The sequence below is a fragment of the Python bivittatus genome, unplaced genomic scaffold (assembly GCF_059951505.1).
Source record: "Python bivittatus isolate LINGU-HERP-01145 unplaced genomic scaffold, Pbiv_v1 ctg000080_np1212, whole genome shotgun sequence".
Lineage (NCBI taxonomy): Eukaryota > Metazoa > Chordata > Lepidosauria > Squamata > Pythonidae > Python > Python bivittatus.
In genome coordinates, this window is record NW_028277035.1 from 85,962,560 (window position 1) to 85,977,772 (window position 15,213).

Genomic DNA, 15,213 nt, shown 5'->3' on the forward strand with positions numbered 1-15,213 from the left:
GGGGGGGGGGAGGGACCTCTGCATTCCCATTTGGCTGGAGCTTTCCATGGGTTTCCTTTGGGTCAGCGATTTTGAGAGTTTAGCCATAAAAACTCATGGCTTTTGATACGTGCAAAGCGTGTTCTGAGTCCCTGGGGAAAGGAAAAAAGAAGGGCGAGCGACTCTCGCTTTAAAACTTCAGCTCCATTCCTTTCTAGCGATCGCAGACGCAGGTGCAGCGTGGATCAGCCCCAGCACAGAGCCACGTGGCCACTGCGGTGTCCCGCCCCCGCGAGCCCGGCGGCCGAGCTTCTTGGACCGGGATGGGCGAGCCGGGCCCCATCCGCCGGGCTGCGGCGCTGGCTCTGCCGCCTGCGCCCGTCCCCACCTCGGCTCTGCGCGCGGTCGTGCAGACGCAGCGGCAGAGCCCACTCGGGCCTTCTGAAGCGGCTCTGAGCGGGCCGTCCTTGCCGAAGTGCCCCCGCGCCAGGCGCGGTTCTTGGCTCTGAGTGCGAATCCGGGCACGGAAGGGCGGCAGCCTTCTTGTTGCCCTTTCCCAGCGCCCGTTGGCGTGGCCTCTGGGGCTGCGGAGGACGGGACCGAGGCGGCGGGGGTGGCGCTGACGGCAGTGGGACGGGACGCTGCCGGGCTCCACTGGCTGCTGACCCCACCTTTCAGCTGTTGCGCGGTTGGCTGCTCTTGGCGCCGCTGCCCCGGCTGCGCGGAGGCTCGGAAACTGCCGCGCGGCTCCTCTGCCGAGCGACTGGCGCTGGGCGACCGAGGACGCGCCGTGGCGCAGGGCTCCTGGGGGATGTCGCGGGGCCGGCGCTGCGCCAGGAGGAGCTCGAGCCGAGGCACCCGCAGTGCTTCCACGCTGCGTGGAGCCATCCAGACGCGAGGGTGGGTGCCCCCTCCCCCGCGGGCACCGGGCTCTTGGCAGACGCGACGTGCCCTGTTTGATGAATGAGCCTTCCCGGTTGGGACGCCTGGCACGCCCTGTCCGTTGCCGGCCTCGGACGCGGAGACGCCCTGGCTCTTCCCAAGCCCGGGCGCGCGGAGCAGGTCCTGCGGTGCCCGCTTCGTCGCTCCCCCCCGGAGGTACCTGATTGCTCCTCTGATCCTACTTTCCTCTTTGCAGCCGGCTCTGACTCCTGCCGCGCTTAGCTAGCTGCGTTTTTCCCTTCCTCCCAGGAAGATCAGCCTCCGGCCGGCCCAGATAGGAAAAGGAGGTCTGCGTGAAGACCCAGGTAGTTCTAGCACAGGTAAGATGCCTTCCGGTCGGGGAGGAAAGAGGTGCCCTTTAATTTGCTGCTGAGGCCAGGCCTGGACTGACCATGGTGGGACTATGTTCTGAAGCCTGGGGAGGGTGAAAGGGCTGTTTTAAAAAAAAAAGCCTGGCTGATTTGCCCCCTGCCTGAAATTATGAGTCAGTGAGGAAAAGGTATGACTGGGAGGTGGGTGAGTCGACCAAAAGATAGTGCATCATATTTTATCAGGGCAACTTTCTCTATAGCTACACTTGCCTGTCAACAAATCACTGAGATTAGCCACTATTACCCCCGTTTTACAGATTTTAATTGTAAGCCACCTGGAATCGATGGAATTCCTGCCTATAAATTATATAAATAAATATAAATTTGAGGAACTGAGGTTAAGAAACAGTAAATTATGCAGGTTGGTGATTCCAAGGGTGGGAACTTGGACTCATCTTCAAACTGAGTCTTTAGTGCTGATTTAGATCCTACTGACCCTATTGCATAAGGCTGGGTTGTGCCAACTTATGGACACGATGACATAGAGTGACAAAAGCCATTCTGAAACAGTGGCTGCCTCTGAGAGAAAATAACTTTTCCCAAGCTGTGCTGATGGGCTTGGCTGAGGAGTAAAGGATCCCAAATCCTGCGGCTCTTGGCTGCAAAGGGTTAAGTGTTGCAGGATTCCAGGCACCAATCGGGGATGCAGGGCTCAGCTAGCTTGGTCTGAGCATCCCCATCCTGAAGCTGGGTTGGAATGGGAGGCTGACGTTCAAGGTGAACTTGCGTGTGCCACCGAGAGCTGATGCCCTGCAAGGCTTAGGTACCAGATACGCAGGGGGCGATGTTGGGAAACCCTTTGGCTGGGCTGTATGATTGTCTGACTTCTCTGGGATATGTCTTAGGCTTACAGCGCCTTGCAGTTTTGGTTCCTGGCACCTCTAGCTAAACCATCTTAGCAGGAAAGGGAAAGACCGGTGAGGCCCCTGTGAGCTGTCATCAGCTGGAGTGAAAAGTACTGCCTAACGGGGATCAGGCAGTTCCGTGCATAACTGTATGGTTTCACTGCTGCAGGCAAATGGCAATGAAAAGAGGGCATCGTCTGAGGCTGACACAGAGCAGAGAGACCCTTAAGGGTGTGAGCCTTGATTTTTCTTCCTGCTCAGGATGATACCACCAAGAATTTCCACATTGTTTCTAAGGGGCTCAGGGTCTTACTGCAGCTGCTCTGTCAAAAGCCCCATGTTGATGTTGCTGAGATTGGCCACTTCCAGATGTGCCCCCCCCACCTCCATGCTTGGCACAAAGAAGGACATAGAATGGAAACCCCTTAGCCGTGTGAGGGATGAATGGGGTATGCACAAGACTGTCTTTTCATGTTTACATCCATGCACCTCATTATCATATACCCTTGCCCACACCACACCTTCCTCGCTCCTTCCCTCCCTCCCTCCCTCCCTCTCTCCACCCTTCTCAGCAAACTGGCTACTGTAGTCTTTTTCATTTCCTGTTCCCCTTGCCTAATCTCGCTCCATTTCCTGGCTTCTGATCGCCCTTCAGACAGGTCTCTTCCTCCTCCTTTCCTGTGATCACAAGTGTTCCTATCCACAGGATGAAGCTTGAGGAGCTGTGACCACGCTGGATGTTGAGTGAACTGCCGTCTCTCGTCAAGGATGGCTGCCGTGGGGTTGTTCCTTGTCTGGAGCGTGCTCTTACCTGCGTTACTCCTGGCTTTGTACCTCCCCACTCCGGAGAACTCTACCTGGCACTTGTCTTTGAATTCTGCCCCAGAGCTTTCTCTGCTGGAAGTTTCCTCCAAAATGTCTCTTCGGAGAGCACTACCAGCCATTCCTCATTCAGATTCTTCTGCCCATGAGTTCTCCAGTGGAGATGGGGAATTGAAGAATGAGAACAGACGAGGTGCCAGTCCAACTGGCCACCCTGGAGCTGCAATATCCATGATGCAGTTTGAGCTTCCTGAAAAGGGGGCACCAGCCAGTTCTTCTGGTGGACTTTTAGCTCCCCACTTGACTGAGGAGAGTCTTGTTCTGCCAACAGAAGGCTTTTCCAGAGTTCAGGGAGAAGTTGAGGATACTGGCAGTATAACTTTGGAACAAAGTCCAGAACAGGGGAAGAAAGAGTTCTCCCTTCCTTCTTCTGGCATGTCAAATATAAACATGTCCACCTTGGTGGTGGCCTCTCTTCCCACTTCACCCAGGTTACAGGCCTCAGAATTACTTGTCTCCCAGGAGGAGATCTTGCCCAGCATCCACCAGGCAGGGTTCAAACATGGCCTCCCAGCAACTACTTTAAGCCCCAGGCCCACAGTGTCCACCATTCCCTTGGCAACATTCCCTGTTACCAGATCCCATGTCAGATGGGAGGCAGCTGAGGGTACCAAACCTAAGGATACTACTTTAAGGGGATGGCCGGGAAACAAAGTGCCAGAGCAGGAGCTGCTGGGCCAGAATCCAACCACAGCAAAATATTTGGCTTCATACAGGAGTAGACAGGTCTACAGTGGCCTCCCAGGCCAGGAGGAGCTCTCTACGTCTCCTCTTAGGCATGTGACTCAGGGAGATACTCAGAATCTCCCTGGGCAAGACAGGGACATACTATCAATGACTTCCACCTCCCAGGAAGGTATAGTTACCCCACTGATTGGGAACGGGCAGAACTTTGCCCATGCCCCAGCAAACTCCCATCCACCAATTTCAGATGACCACTTCCCTGTCTCTTTCACCCCTACACTGTCCGAAGAACCCAATCCTCATCTAAGGAGCACCCACTGGAATCTGATCCCTGATACCACCCAGCAGCCAAGACTTTGGGACATGGATGGAATGGGAAAGACCATCTTCCATAGCAGCTCTGCTACCCCAGGTAGGTTTAGGTTTGCCATTGATTTCTGTACTTAAAGGGACCCTCTGCCATTGAAAACTCTCATCCAGTCCCACCCACCTGTCTCCTGCCCTGTGAACAGGAGGAGAATGGGGCAGGAGAGGGCAAGAGGTGGCAGGAACCCCAGGAGAAAAGACACGCCAAACGGTGCGGGGAGCAGGAAGCTGCTCTGATGACAGGAAAGCAAGAAAAGGTTGGGTGTTCAGGAGAAAACCTGGTTGTTGAAGACTGAGGATATGTTCTTGGAGGGCCCACGCTAAAGTAAAGGAGAGAATAATGATAATATAAATGCATCTATCACTTCCAAGAATGGCATTCCAGCAAAAAGATTAGAACAATCAAAGTTGGCAGGGAAAGGATTATCTAACTTAGAAGACGCTGTAGGAAGACGGCCGGATTAGTCTACGGTGGCAAAAAATTGGGAGGAGCCTGGATGCACTTTCTCTGACTAACAAATTGTATTAAAAGGTAGAAACCTTTTAATACAATTCCTTAGTTAATTAAAAAGTAATTAATTAAAATTAGTTTAATTAATTAACAATTAATAAAATTTGTTTCAGGTGCTATCAGAGCCCTTCTAACTTACAAGATAAATGCCTGTATAAGCATCTTTATTGGATTGCAGAATGCTAGAGATAAGCAGGGTCTGTTATGTTTATAAAATAAACATTCTGGACCTTGTTAGGCCAGAGTACAGAACTCCGTCCACTTCGCTATCCGTTTGAATCCTCCTCCAGTGAGCAGCCCCTTTCTCCTTGCTGGTATCTGGGTGCTTTCTGAAACACAGTCATCCATCTGTACAGCAATCATAAGTGAGAACCTCCAATAGCAACACAGCCAAATGCGGAGCCTGAAAACGAGGAAAATACTAGCCTGATCCCCTCTCCAGGTTTTCCATAAGTAGGACAATTTTTAAAACATAGTGCACCAAGGAACCCCTTCCACAGGCCAAAAAAGGCTGAATAGGTTCAGCAGCAACCACAGATGTGAAATGATCTTTGGAAAAGAAAAGGGAGCTCTGAGAAGTGAGATGGAATATCCTGGAGGAGAGCTCAGCTGATTGGTTAACATCCAAACATGGCACACTTTTTTGTGGTTGAAGATCACACTGATTTCATTCATTGTTACTTGGTTTAATATGAGAAGAAGAAGAGCAACTGATGTGGTGGTTGGGAATATTGCATGTGCCTGGAAGTGAGGGGTATGTAAGTGTAGATGCACTAAATGTGACCCTGGATACAGTATGTGTGCAGCTGGCAGGTTGACACATGATTAAGCGACTTGTTTTATTAGAGTGCCAACGTATTTGCGATGAAAGAAACATGGGATGAGCAGGGGGTTGGGAATAACAGGAAGAGCTGGTAGGAATATTGCAGAATATTTTTTTGTGGACCTGATGATGGATGTAGAGAAAGGGGAGGTGATTTGTAAAGCTGTATAAGATAGTTTAATGGTGATTATTAACCTGATTGTTATATTTATTTTTGCAAAGCAGCTAGTTGATCTTGAAAAACCTAAGCAGGATTAGGCCTGGTTAGCATTAGACTGGGGAGTTTAAAAAAACCCAAATCCTGCCTTTGACGCGATGTTTCAGAGGGCTGCTGGGAGAATCCCCTTCATTCTCTTCCTGTGTTCAGAATAACCTTCCTTGAGGACAGAACTTCTGAGAGGAGCTAGGACAGAAGGAGGAGGTCAACGCTGGAGCAGAAGCAGATGGCTAAGGGGCCAGCCTTATCATTAGGAGGAGTGAGGTAGTGGCCCCAAGCCTCAGATTTGAGGCGTAATGAGAAGGCAGCCAACTATTTAATTATTTAAAGTCAGGAATGATGGAAAAGATACCAGTAGGCTTTCCCTATCTTGGGTGTTAAACTAATTTGGATGAGCTTTTTGCACCTTGGCAACTTTTGCTGTTCTGTCGCAGCCAGGACAACACTGTAGGCCAACCTTAGAGACCATCAGTTTTTGGTTCCACTCAAGGTCTTTTCCTTTCTTTCAGGGATTGGAGAAATGCATGACATTGCAGAGCCCCAACGGGTCAGGGGAGCAGTGAACCCCAAAGTCTCTCTCCCATATTTTGGCTCCTCTACCCCTGGGCAGAGCCCCTCAAAAGTGCAGGATGATCCAGGAACCAAGCACTCAGGTGAGTGAGAACACCATGAGGTTTTTAACATGGAGAGAACCTTGCTAGATCAGACCCAAATCTGTCTAGGTCAGCATCCTGTTCCCCACAGTGACAAAATGCATACATGGGTGTAGAGGCAGAATCCACTTGTACACACTCAGTCCCATGGAATTAGAGGTCAACTGATATACAGTTGCATAGAACTCCCATTGACAATTATATTACATCTTAAGTTGTGGGACTGTCATGATTGAATGCCAGACAGGATTCAATTCTGCATTCAGCCATGACTTTCACTGGGGGTCTTTGTTGGTCACTATTTCTTAACCCAGTTTACCTAAGAAAGCTGTTGGATGAGTTCAAAGAAGACACCTTGGTTATGTTAGCTGACATGAAAACATCTAGAAGAGATAAAAGTAGTAAGAGATGGTCTTAATATTAAGTACAAATTCCAGATTGTTTTTTCTTGGAAGTATAAGAGACAAACCATACCAAACTCTGGATATACTCTCAAATACTTCTTCCTTCTTCTCTTTGCTCTTCAGACATTGCATCTGTGGTCTTCCGACACTCTTAAACTTTGGTTTAGAAACTAAGAGCAATTTCATTGCTTTCAGTGTGCTGAAAGGTGCCATTTATACCGTCAATGCCCTATAAATAATCCATTTTAATAATAGAGTGGGAATGCTATTGAAGGAGTTGAATTGCATTATTGCTGGACCAGAGTTCCAAAGCTGCTGTTAAGCTCGCTGTGGTGGGAAAAAGCTGAATTGGCTGATATGTTGATGTTGACGGTGATGAATGCTGCATGATTTATTCTGCCTCTGCAAAACAGGGGGAGAGGTTATGAGTAAGAGAGATACAGTGTTGTGCATCAGAATGGCTACAGGCCCACAGACGAACGCTTCCATTTCCCTTTGGTGAGATGCTCTGATTTCTGAATGGATGGTTGAATTCATATCCTGCTGCTGATGGAGTTCAGAAGTCCAGCATTTCATTTTCAGGTGCTTCGGTTCAGTGAGCAAAGCATCTTGCATATTGTTCCTGGCAGTGCTTCATTACAGGCAGGAGCAGCAAAGCAACCCCCACTTCTGTGTCATCTCTGCTTGCCCCATAAAGCTAAAACTGGGGAGGAACCAGAGTGGAGTTCACAATTTGTATTAAGTACAACATTTATTCCATAATAAGTTAAATTCATATGATTTTGGTGGTGTATTAAATAAATGTTGGTCCCTGAAAGCAATGAAATTGCTCTTAGTTTCTAAGACTTTTACTCTAAAGGGCTATACCAGGAAAATACTGTTCTAGAGAAGCTAGTACAGATAGTCCTCGACTTACAACCACAATTGGGACCGGAACTTCTGTCACTAAGTGATGTAGTCATTGAGTTGCACCTGATTTTACAACCTTTTTTGCCATAGTCATTAAGCAAATAACACAGTTGTTAAATGAATCCAGCTTCCCCCATTGACTTTGCTTCTCGGAAGCCCCCTGGGAAGGTCACAAATGGCGATCATGTGACCATGGGACACTGCAACCATTGTAAATACATGGTGGTTGCCAAGCGCCCAAATTTTGATCGTGCGACTGTGGGGACACTGCAATGGTTGTAAGTGCGAGGACCGGTCATAAATCACTTTTTTCAGCACTGTCGTAACTTTGAACAGTTGTTAAACAAATGGTCATAAGTTGAGGACTGCCTGTATTATATCCACAGCTACAGCTCCTCTCCATAATCCATTGTGTATTTAAACCCTGCCTCCTGGACACTACAAAGCTGATTCAGCAGCTCCTGTGCCATCTCACAAGATACTGTTTACGTGTATTGTCTGGGAGGATCCTTGCAATGGACCAGTTCCTCCATTGCTGATTCAGGTCCGATTATTCACAACTAAGTTGTGAATCCAATTATTCACAACTGAGATGTTATGCAACTGGGAGTATGATTACCATCTTCTTGTTTTTCTTGGCAGGCTTTCATTTTTACTTTTAACAATAATAAAAGATTGAAGGATACCTTCTCTCATTGCTTGAGCTAGAAAAGCCTCAGTACTGAACAGATAAGATAGAAGAACTGTATTTCAAAAGAGGGCAGTAACTATACTGCAAAATTAATAATGAAAGAGGTAACATAGATCTAGAAGAGCCTTTTTTAATATATATTTTTATTTTTCAAAATACAAATCACAACAAAATTGACAAAACACTAAATACACTAAAAAAACCACACATTAAATGAGACTGTATGTAAACTTAATGAAAAAAAAAAGTAAAAATTACAGGAAAGAAAAGAAATTTTAAAAACCCAAACAGGCTAAAGAAAAGAAAAAGAAAAGAAATCTACCTTATATATTCAACATATCAATAGTTACTGGTTTACTCATTACCATACACTATTATAATATAATCAGTAAAAATATTATTGTAAAATATCACAACATCTCTGTGATAGTAATACATGTTGCTTCATCCTTTGATTAGTAGAAAACATTGCCTTTTCTAAAACAGATAAGTCACACATTTCGAAAAACGATTCCTTAACATCTGGAATAATATGACTTTTCCAGTTTCTCAGTGTAATTCTTTTAGCTTCCCCTGCCCCCCCCCACCATGCTTGATACAGTCATAATTCCTGATGAACAGTCAGATTCCAAAGCTTTGGTATGTAATTCAGCATCATATTAACACTTTAAAGATTTCCTCATAAATCTACTTATATACATTAAAACACTATTCCAAAAAGTTGCCACTTGATGATATGGCCATATCATATGGGTCAGTGAACCCTCAATTTTTTTACACCTCCAACAAGATCTAGAACAGTCTAAATCTTTCTAGTGCCTTCCAATTGTGTTTTGGTTTCAGTTGCCAGCCAGCCTGAGAACTGAAGTCAGACATGGCTGGGAGACACAAGCTTGCAAATCTGATCATATAAATGTATGTATTCTGCCTGTATTACACCATGGAACTCAAAAGTGGTCATTCATTCATTCATTCATTCATTCATTCATTCATTCATTCATTCATTCATTCATTCATTCTGGCTTCTGTGTTGCTCAAGCAGCTTACATCTAGCAATACAAAAGATTAAAATAACCACAATATAAAGGTAGACATCCACTAACTGTAATATACAATAGTGCCATCATTGTCCCCAAACCCTTTTCTGAGGCTCTGTGTGTTCAAGCACTCTGGAAGCCCCACAGAGAAGGGGTGATCTGGATATCTGGAGGCGATCTATTCCACAGAAGGGAGCTAATTACTGAGAAGGGTTGACATGGGATCCCTGTAGCTAGAATCCTCTTAGTGGAGGAAACCTTAACAAGCCTTCTCTCCTAATTCCTACTGGGTGGGCAGACCCAAACTGGAGAAGATAATCTTGAAGGTATCCTGAGTTATGAATGTGGGATGTCTAAGTACAGTACTCTCCCATTCTAGTACTGACCTGCATAGCTACAGCAAGATGTATCATGTGTCTTTCCATGTTCAAGGAAAAGCCAAGATATTTATTGCCTCCGAATTTAGGGTCAAGGAGGTTGAATAACCCTCCCCCCACCCTCCAAGGTAAGGCATTATTTTTGAGGCTGGTGGGAAACCTAAGGCCCAGAGAAGGTTGGAAGACAAGTACAGATCGCTAGAAGCTGAGGGGATAAGCTGGCTTTGGCATTTGGATTTGAGAAATCCCATGTTCTATAACTGGAATGAGGTTTGCAAAGAAGTTCTTATAAGCTTTATCCCCTTTGGATGTATTTATTTAATGTAGTTCCCCCCCCCTCATTTTAAGGTAAACCTTGAAAGTATATAGACATATAACATAGTTATATAGATAGGGGTGTGTATCTCTATATATCTAAAACAAAACAGAAGCCAAAACAATTAATAGCAGAGTCAACTCAAATAGAGATCAAATTTAAACAGTTAAATTACAGATAGATTATATTTTAGCCTAGTGTGTTGTGTGAATCCATCCTATCTGATTAAACATGGTTCATTGTGTTTTATGAGCTGAGAAAATTGGGCTAATTAACTGAACTGTAGTTTAATTAATGAACTTGGGCAAATGTCTCATATGAACTCAGCCAACATGCCTATCAACCATGACTGCTTAAAAAATTGCCAAAGATAATTCTGAGGGAGTAAGTTCAAAAGGTAAGGGGATGTCAGACCTTTGAGGAAGTCCATACAAGAAGCATCAACCATGAGTACTAACACTTACCTTTACTGTAAGGTTACAGTACAGGTAGTCTTTAGTTAATGACAATGATTGGGACTGGCAATTCCATTGCTAAGTGTCGCGGTCATAAAGCAAGATGTCACGTGACCACACTGACTTACGATGGCAGTTCTGGCAGTTCCAGTTGAGGTCCTTAAGCCAATCCCACACAATCATTAAGCATGACGTCACACGACTGCCATTTGCGACTCCTGCTGGCTTCCCCATTGGCTTTGCTTGTCAGAAGCCGGCAGTGAAGGTAACAAATGGCAATCCCATGACTATGGGATGCTGTGACTATCATAATTGCAAGCCAGTTGCCAGGCACTCAAATCACAATCACATGACTGTGGGGACACTGCGACAGCCGCAACTACGAGGACCATAGATCTCTTTGTTCCGCTGTAAGTTTCCTTGTTCAGCTTTATTACAACGGTCGCTGAACAAATGGTTGTTAACCAAGGACTACCCATAACAGAATCTTGCAAGCCTGAAAGTACCTCTCCCCTCCCTTACTTTTACTCTCCCAAAAACTAGGGAGGATCCCTTCTGAGATGCTTTCTCCATCCCATCCCTCCTTTGAACTCAGATTTCGTTTATCAGACCATTGTCTAAATTGCAGCTCTTCCTTCTGTCTCCCAAGGCCATTCCCACATACCATTACAGGAGACGCCCCTGCAAAGGCCTGGTGGTATCTGTAAGTCTGCTAGTTCTTGAAGGTGGACCAATAAGCGGAACCCCTAGGGACATTTTCAATTTAGCTCCAAATCTGTGCTTTAAAAAAAAAAAAAAACTCTATAAAGTATACTAAATTCTATGTCACACCAAGTTCTCCAGCCTTATGCCCATGTATTTTTTGAAGGAAGAATAAGGGAGGAGCAAGAGGCATGCAGATCTCTGAAACTTCTCCAATACTGGAGAATATATTCAACTTCCCAGCTTGCCCTGCTCTTCTGGCTTGGAGATGTCCTGCAACTGTAAGGAATTTGCTGCTTCCTGTTCCAAGAGAAAGATTAAACTTTTGGACAAAATCAGAATTAAATTTATTTCATCATTATCATGGCTAGAAATATGCAGGTTGTACCCCCAGTACTATATTCTGGACTTGTACTGCACTTTAACAAACAAACGCCACGCAAGCTACCCTCTGTCTTGTTATTGCGGGCACAGGCCAGAATGACAAGGAATTGAAAATTGTGCTGCGCTGCAGGCCTTCTGCTTTCTAAGCCTTGATCATCCACGCGCCTCTTTCTTATTTTCAGGTGCAGCTTGGAAGCATCCCTCTGGGCAGAGCAGCACCGGGGCGTCCACTACGTCTGCCCGTGTCCTGGCTACCCCTCGCCGTGGGTTAATCCAAGTCACCACGCAAAGAGTCATGCAGCATCCCCAGCTGCCTAAGCCGGATCCCAGCCGGCCCGCCAGGCCCCCTGCTTCCAGCCCACCTTGCCCCGGCCTTGGAAACACCTGCCACCAGCTGCTGCCCAACCAGACCCTGCTGCGCTGGGGGGAACTTGAGCACACGCTGAGTTTTGCCTGGGGCCTGCATGTCTACGGCTCCGGGGTGCTCTTTCTGCTGCTAAGCCTGTTGAGTTTGGCATGCCTGGGGGGATCCCTTTCCGTGCACGGGTGGCACCTCCCCCATGTCCTAGCTGCCAGTGCCCTGCTCCTGGCGTTTGGGGTGCTGCGGACCACGTTCTTTCTGGCTGACCCCTATGGCTCCCGGGGCCAGCTGCCTGCCCGTGCCGTGCGGCTGCTCTACACGGTACCCTTCCCTCTGCTGCTGAGCACCTTCACGGTGCTTCTGCTCCGCCTGCTTCATCAGGCCCGCCTGCAGGTCTTGCCGCCCAGGTGGCAGAGCTTGCCACTCTGGGCTGCGCTGAGTTCCCTACACAGCATCATTCTCCTGGGGGCTGACTTGCTCTCCCCGCCAGTGCACTTGGCTGTGCCCGTGGGGCTCCACACCCTTTCCTGCACTGCCGGTCTCTGCCTCCTGCCAGCCACCGTGTTTGTGTACTGGCTGCTGCGGCACAGCCGGGGGATGGAGGGCACCTTGGAGCCGGGTTTGTGGCGCGAGGCCTGGGTGCTGCTGGCAAGCAGTGGGTTGGCTCTGCCATGCTGCGGCCTGCAGTTCTACGGGGTGCTGTGGCTCTCGGGGTCACTGGGGCAGCCGGATGTTTTCACCTGGGGCTGGTGGTTTGTGCAGTTCTGGTTCCGGATTGGTGAACTGGCGCTCTCCTTTATCCTGGCCTTGCTGGCTTGGCAGGCGCTTTGCCAGCACCGCGGCGCCACCGAGCACTCTTGCTGGGCCAAGCTCCTGAGCTACTTCTGCGCCTACCGCAAGGCTGAAGTGCCGGAGTACCCCAACAATTGCTACGACTGGCCTGGCGGGGTCCTGGAGAAGGTGCCCAGTCACAACCTCAATAATAACTTGATCCGGAACTCCCCCGGCGGTGGCGGCGGTGGCAGCCTCCTCTGGGCTCTGAAGGACAGCAACGAGCTGCGGGCGGGAGCCGGCCAAGGCTCCAGCCCCTCGCTGAGGCGCGCGGGCTACGGCCCCAAGTGCCCCAATGTGGCCGCGGCAGCCATGGGCCGCTCCTATACCAGCATCTGCTTCGAGCGGGAGTCGGTCCTCTCGCTGGCCGAGCTGGAGTTCCGGCCTCCCTCGCCCATCAACCTGAGCCGCAGCATCGACGAGGCGCTCTTCCGCGAGCACCTGGTGCGCGAGTCCATCTTCCTGCGCTCCAGCCTGCGCTTCCCGGCGCGCCAGGACTCCTGCGCCTCGCTGCGCGGCGACTGCTCCACGCTGTCCCACGCGGCCCAGCCCCTGCTGGCCCAGCCCCGCCGGAGCAGCGACCCCGACTGCCTGTACAGCTTAGCGCGGACCAGTTCGGCGGGAGAGCCCCTCGGCCACGGCCTGGCCAGCGAGCCCGCGACGGACACCTCCTTGGACAGCTTCTCACGCACCTCCTTCTCCCGGGCCTCCCTGAAGATCAGCTGGAACCCGTGGCGCCACGGGCTGTCCTCCCCCGAAAGCCTGCCCTCGGAGGAACTGCCCAGCCAACAGCTCCGCGTGCTGGCGGAGGATCTCCCTCCGGCGCCGTCCAGCAGCGCACCCAACTCCGAGCGTGAGGCCCGGAAGAGCTTCCTGGCTCTCAGCAAGCAGGTGGATTCCCGCAGCCTCTCGAGTGACACCATTGAATTGTGAGACGGGGCGGGGGCTGAAGGCCTGCCTCCTGTGGGGAAGGAGAAGCCGACTGGGGAGTGGGGCGCAGAGCAGTCCCACTTCCTTTTTAAAAGCCGCGGGGCTTTTGCAGCCCCAGCCGTTCATGAATTGGACCCAGAGAAGATGCCAGGCCTCCCTTGTAACGTCCACCACCTAATGAAGAGTAAAAGCAGCCATTCCTGGAATGTCCACCGCACACCCTACGCTTGCCAGCCTCTCAGTTTTAAGAGCTGCGCTATAGCAACAGGCAGATCCCTGGAAACCTCACAGCTTGGATGCTGAAGGAAGGAGGACATAACTTGTCTGTGGCACTGAGGCCCTAGAAAGATGCCCTTCAGGAGAAGGCAGAGTGGGGCAAGCAAGCATTTGGCGGGGGGGGGGGGGAGCTTTGTATGCAGAAATCCCCCTTTAGGACAATACAGTTGCGTAGACCAGTGTTCCTCAACCTCATCAACCTTAAGATGTGTGGACTTCAACTCCCAGAATTCCCCAGCCAGCATGCCAACATCTTAAAAGTTGCTGAGGTTGAGAAATACTGGCATAGAAGATAGTGATAATACAGTAACAAGACCGGGAGGAATTTGGCCCAAGTCCCTGTGGAGCCAATGTGCCAATGAAGAGTCCTGAGCTCAGCTGGGAATGTTCTGACTCGAAGAAGAAGATAGTTTAACACCCATTTGTCTTGTGAATCATAGAACTGAGGTTTCTGGTTCAGCATCTGTAGTTCAAAGGGCAGTGATTCATTCAGCTGCTTCATCTTTTTGTTTGGAAAGCTCCTTTTGAAAGTCTCATGACTGGGACAGAAAATATGAACTGCAGATAATTGCTTCTTGGCTACCAAAATAGGTGTGACCTTCCCCCATTTTGTTGCACATACATGGATACATACGCCTGGATAAGTTTCCAGATGCTACAGGGTTGATCTTTTTTAAAAAAAAAAAAAAGTTTTCAGAGCCCCTTCTGACAGACTACAGTCTGTGCATCTTCTAATCAATTGATATTCTTATTCCACTATTTATTTTTTTAATCAAAATCCACACTTGCCTGAAATTCAAACCTTGAGCTGGATTCTGGGGGGGTGGAGGAGAATCAGAGTTGTACACTGGAGTTGAAACTGTAGAGATAATGTTTCTTCTAATAGCACAAATTGTACTTGCCCAGTATTATCTTATCAGTTCCTGCAGTGGCAGAAGAGAAGAAGGTTCAAGCTGTCCAGATCTGAAGTTGAACAGAGGCTGCTGAATGTTATGTGGTCTATTTGTGCCAAAAAACAAAATAAAACTTGCCAGAGGATGATACATCTTTAAGTCTGCTTTTTACTTCCATTTTAAAAAGTGAAGGCTTGTGTAATCTTCTCTTTCATAGTAGTGCAGGGTGAAAATAAGTAGGTGAAAAATTCATGCAGTTAACTCATAGTAATTCGTTGAAAGCGTGGGTTGAGTCACCTGGTCCAATGCCACTTACATTTTACTTTCAACTCTGGAGCAGTTTCTATCATTATTATTATTACAATTGATTGATT

At 48.5% G+C, this 15,213-nt stretch overlaps 1 protein-coding gene across 4 annotated transcripts; it reads left to right on the top strand.

Annotated features, from left to right (window-relative positions):
• Positions 1-139: 139 nt before the first annotated feature.
• On the top strand, positions 140-14,991 carry PRRT3 (proline rich transmembrane protein 3). 4 transcript variants are annotated; one of them, XM_025164864.2, is made up of 5 exons: positions 140-1,077; positions 1,171-1,241; positions 2,844-4,115; positions 6,130-6,273; positions 11,731-14,991. In XM_025164864.2, exons 3-5 carry the CDS (start codon positions 2,906-2,908, stop codon positions 13,671-13,673), a joined length of 3,297 nt encoding a protein of 1,098 aa, XP_025020632.2. In that variant the 5' UTR covers positions 140-1,077; positions 1,171-1,241; positions 2,844-2,905; the 3' UTR covers positions 13,674-14,991. The 4 variants fall into 4 exon arrangements, with proteins under 4 accessions (XP_025020632.2, XP_087990623.1, XP_007425437.3 ...); XM_088134497.1 differs by having other exon boundaries at positions 140-879; positions 1,118-1,241; XM_007425375.4 differs by having other exon boundaries at positions 140-1,241.
• Positions 14,992-15,213: the final 222 nt, after the last annotated feature.

Excerpts from the sequence above, each read along its gene's own strand:
- PRRT3 (XM_007425375.4), top strand. The coding sequence starts at position 2,906 with ATGGCTGCCGTGGGGTTGTTCCTTGTCTGGAGCGTGCTCTTACCTGCG. Across the intron at positions 4,116-6,129 it reads TAGCAGCTCTGCTACCCCAG|GGATTGGAGAAATGCATGAC; the intron begins GTAGGTTTAGGT and ends CCTTTCTTTCAG. Across the intron at positions 6,274-11,730 it reads TCCAGGAACCAAGCACTCAG|GTGCAGCTTGGAAGCATCCC; the intron begins GTGAGTGAGAAC and ends TCTTATTTTCAG.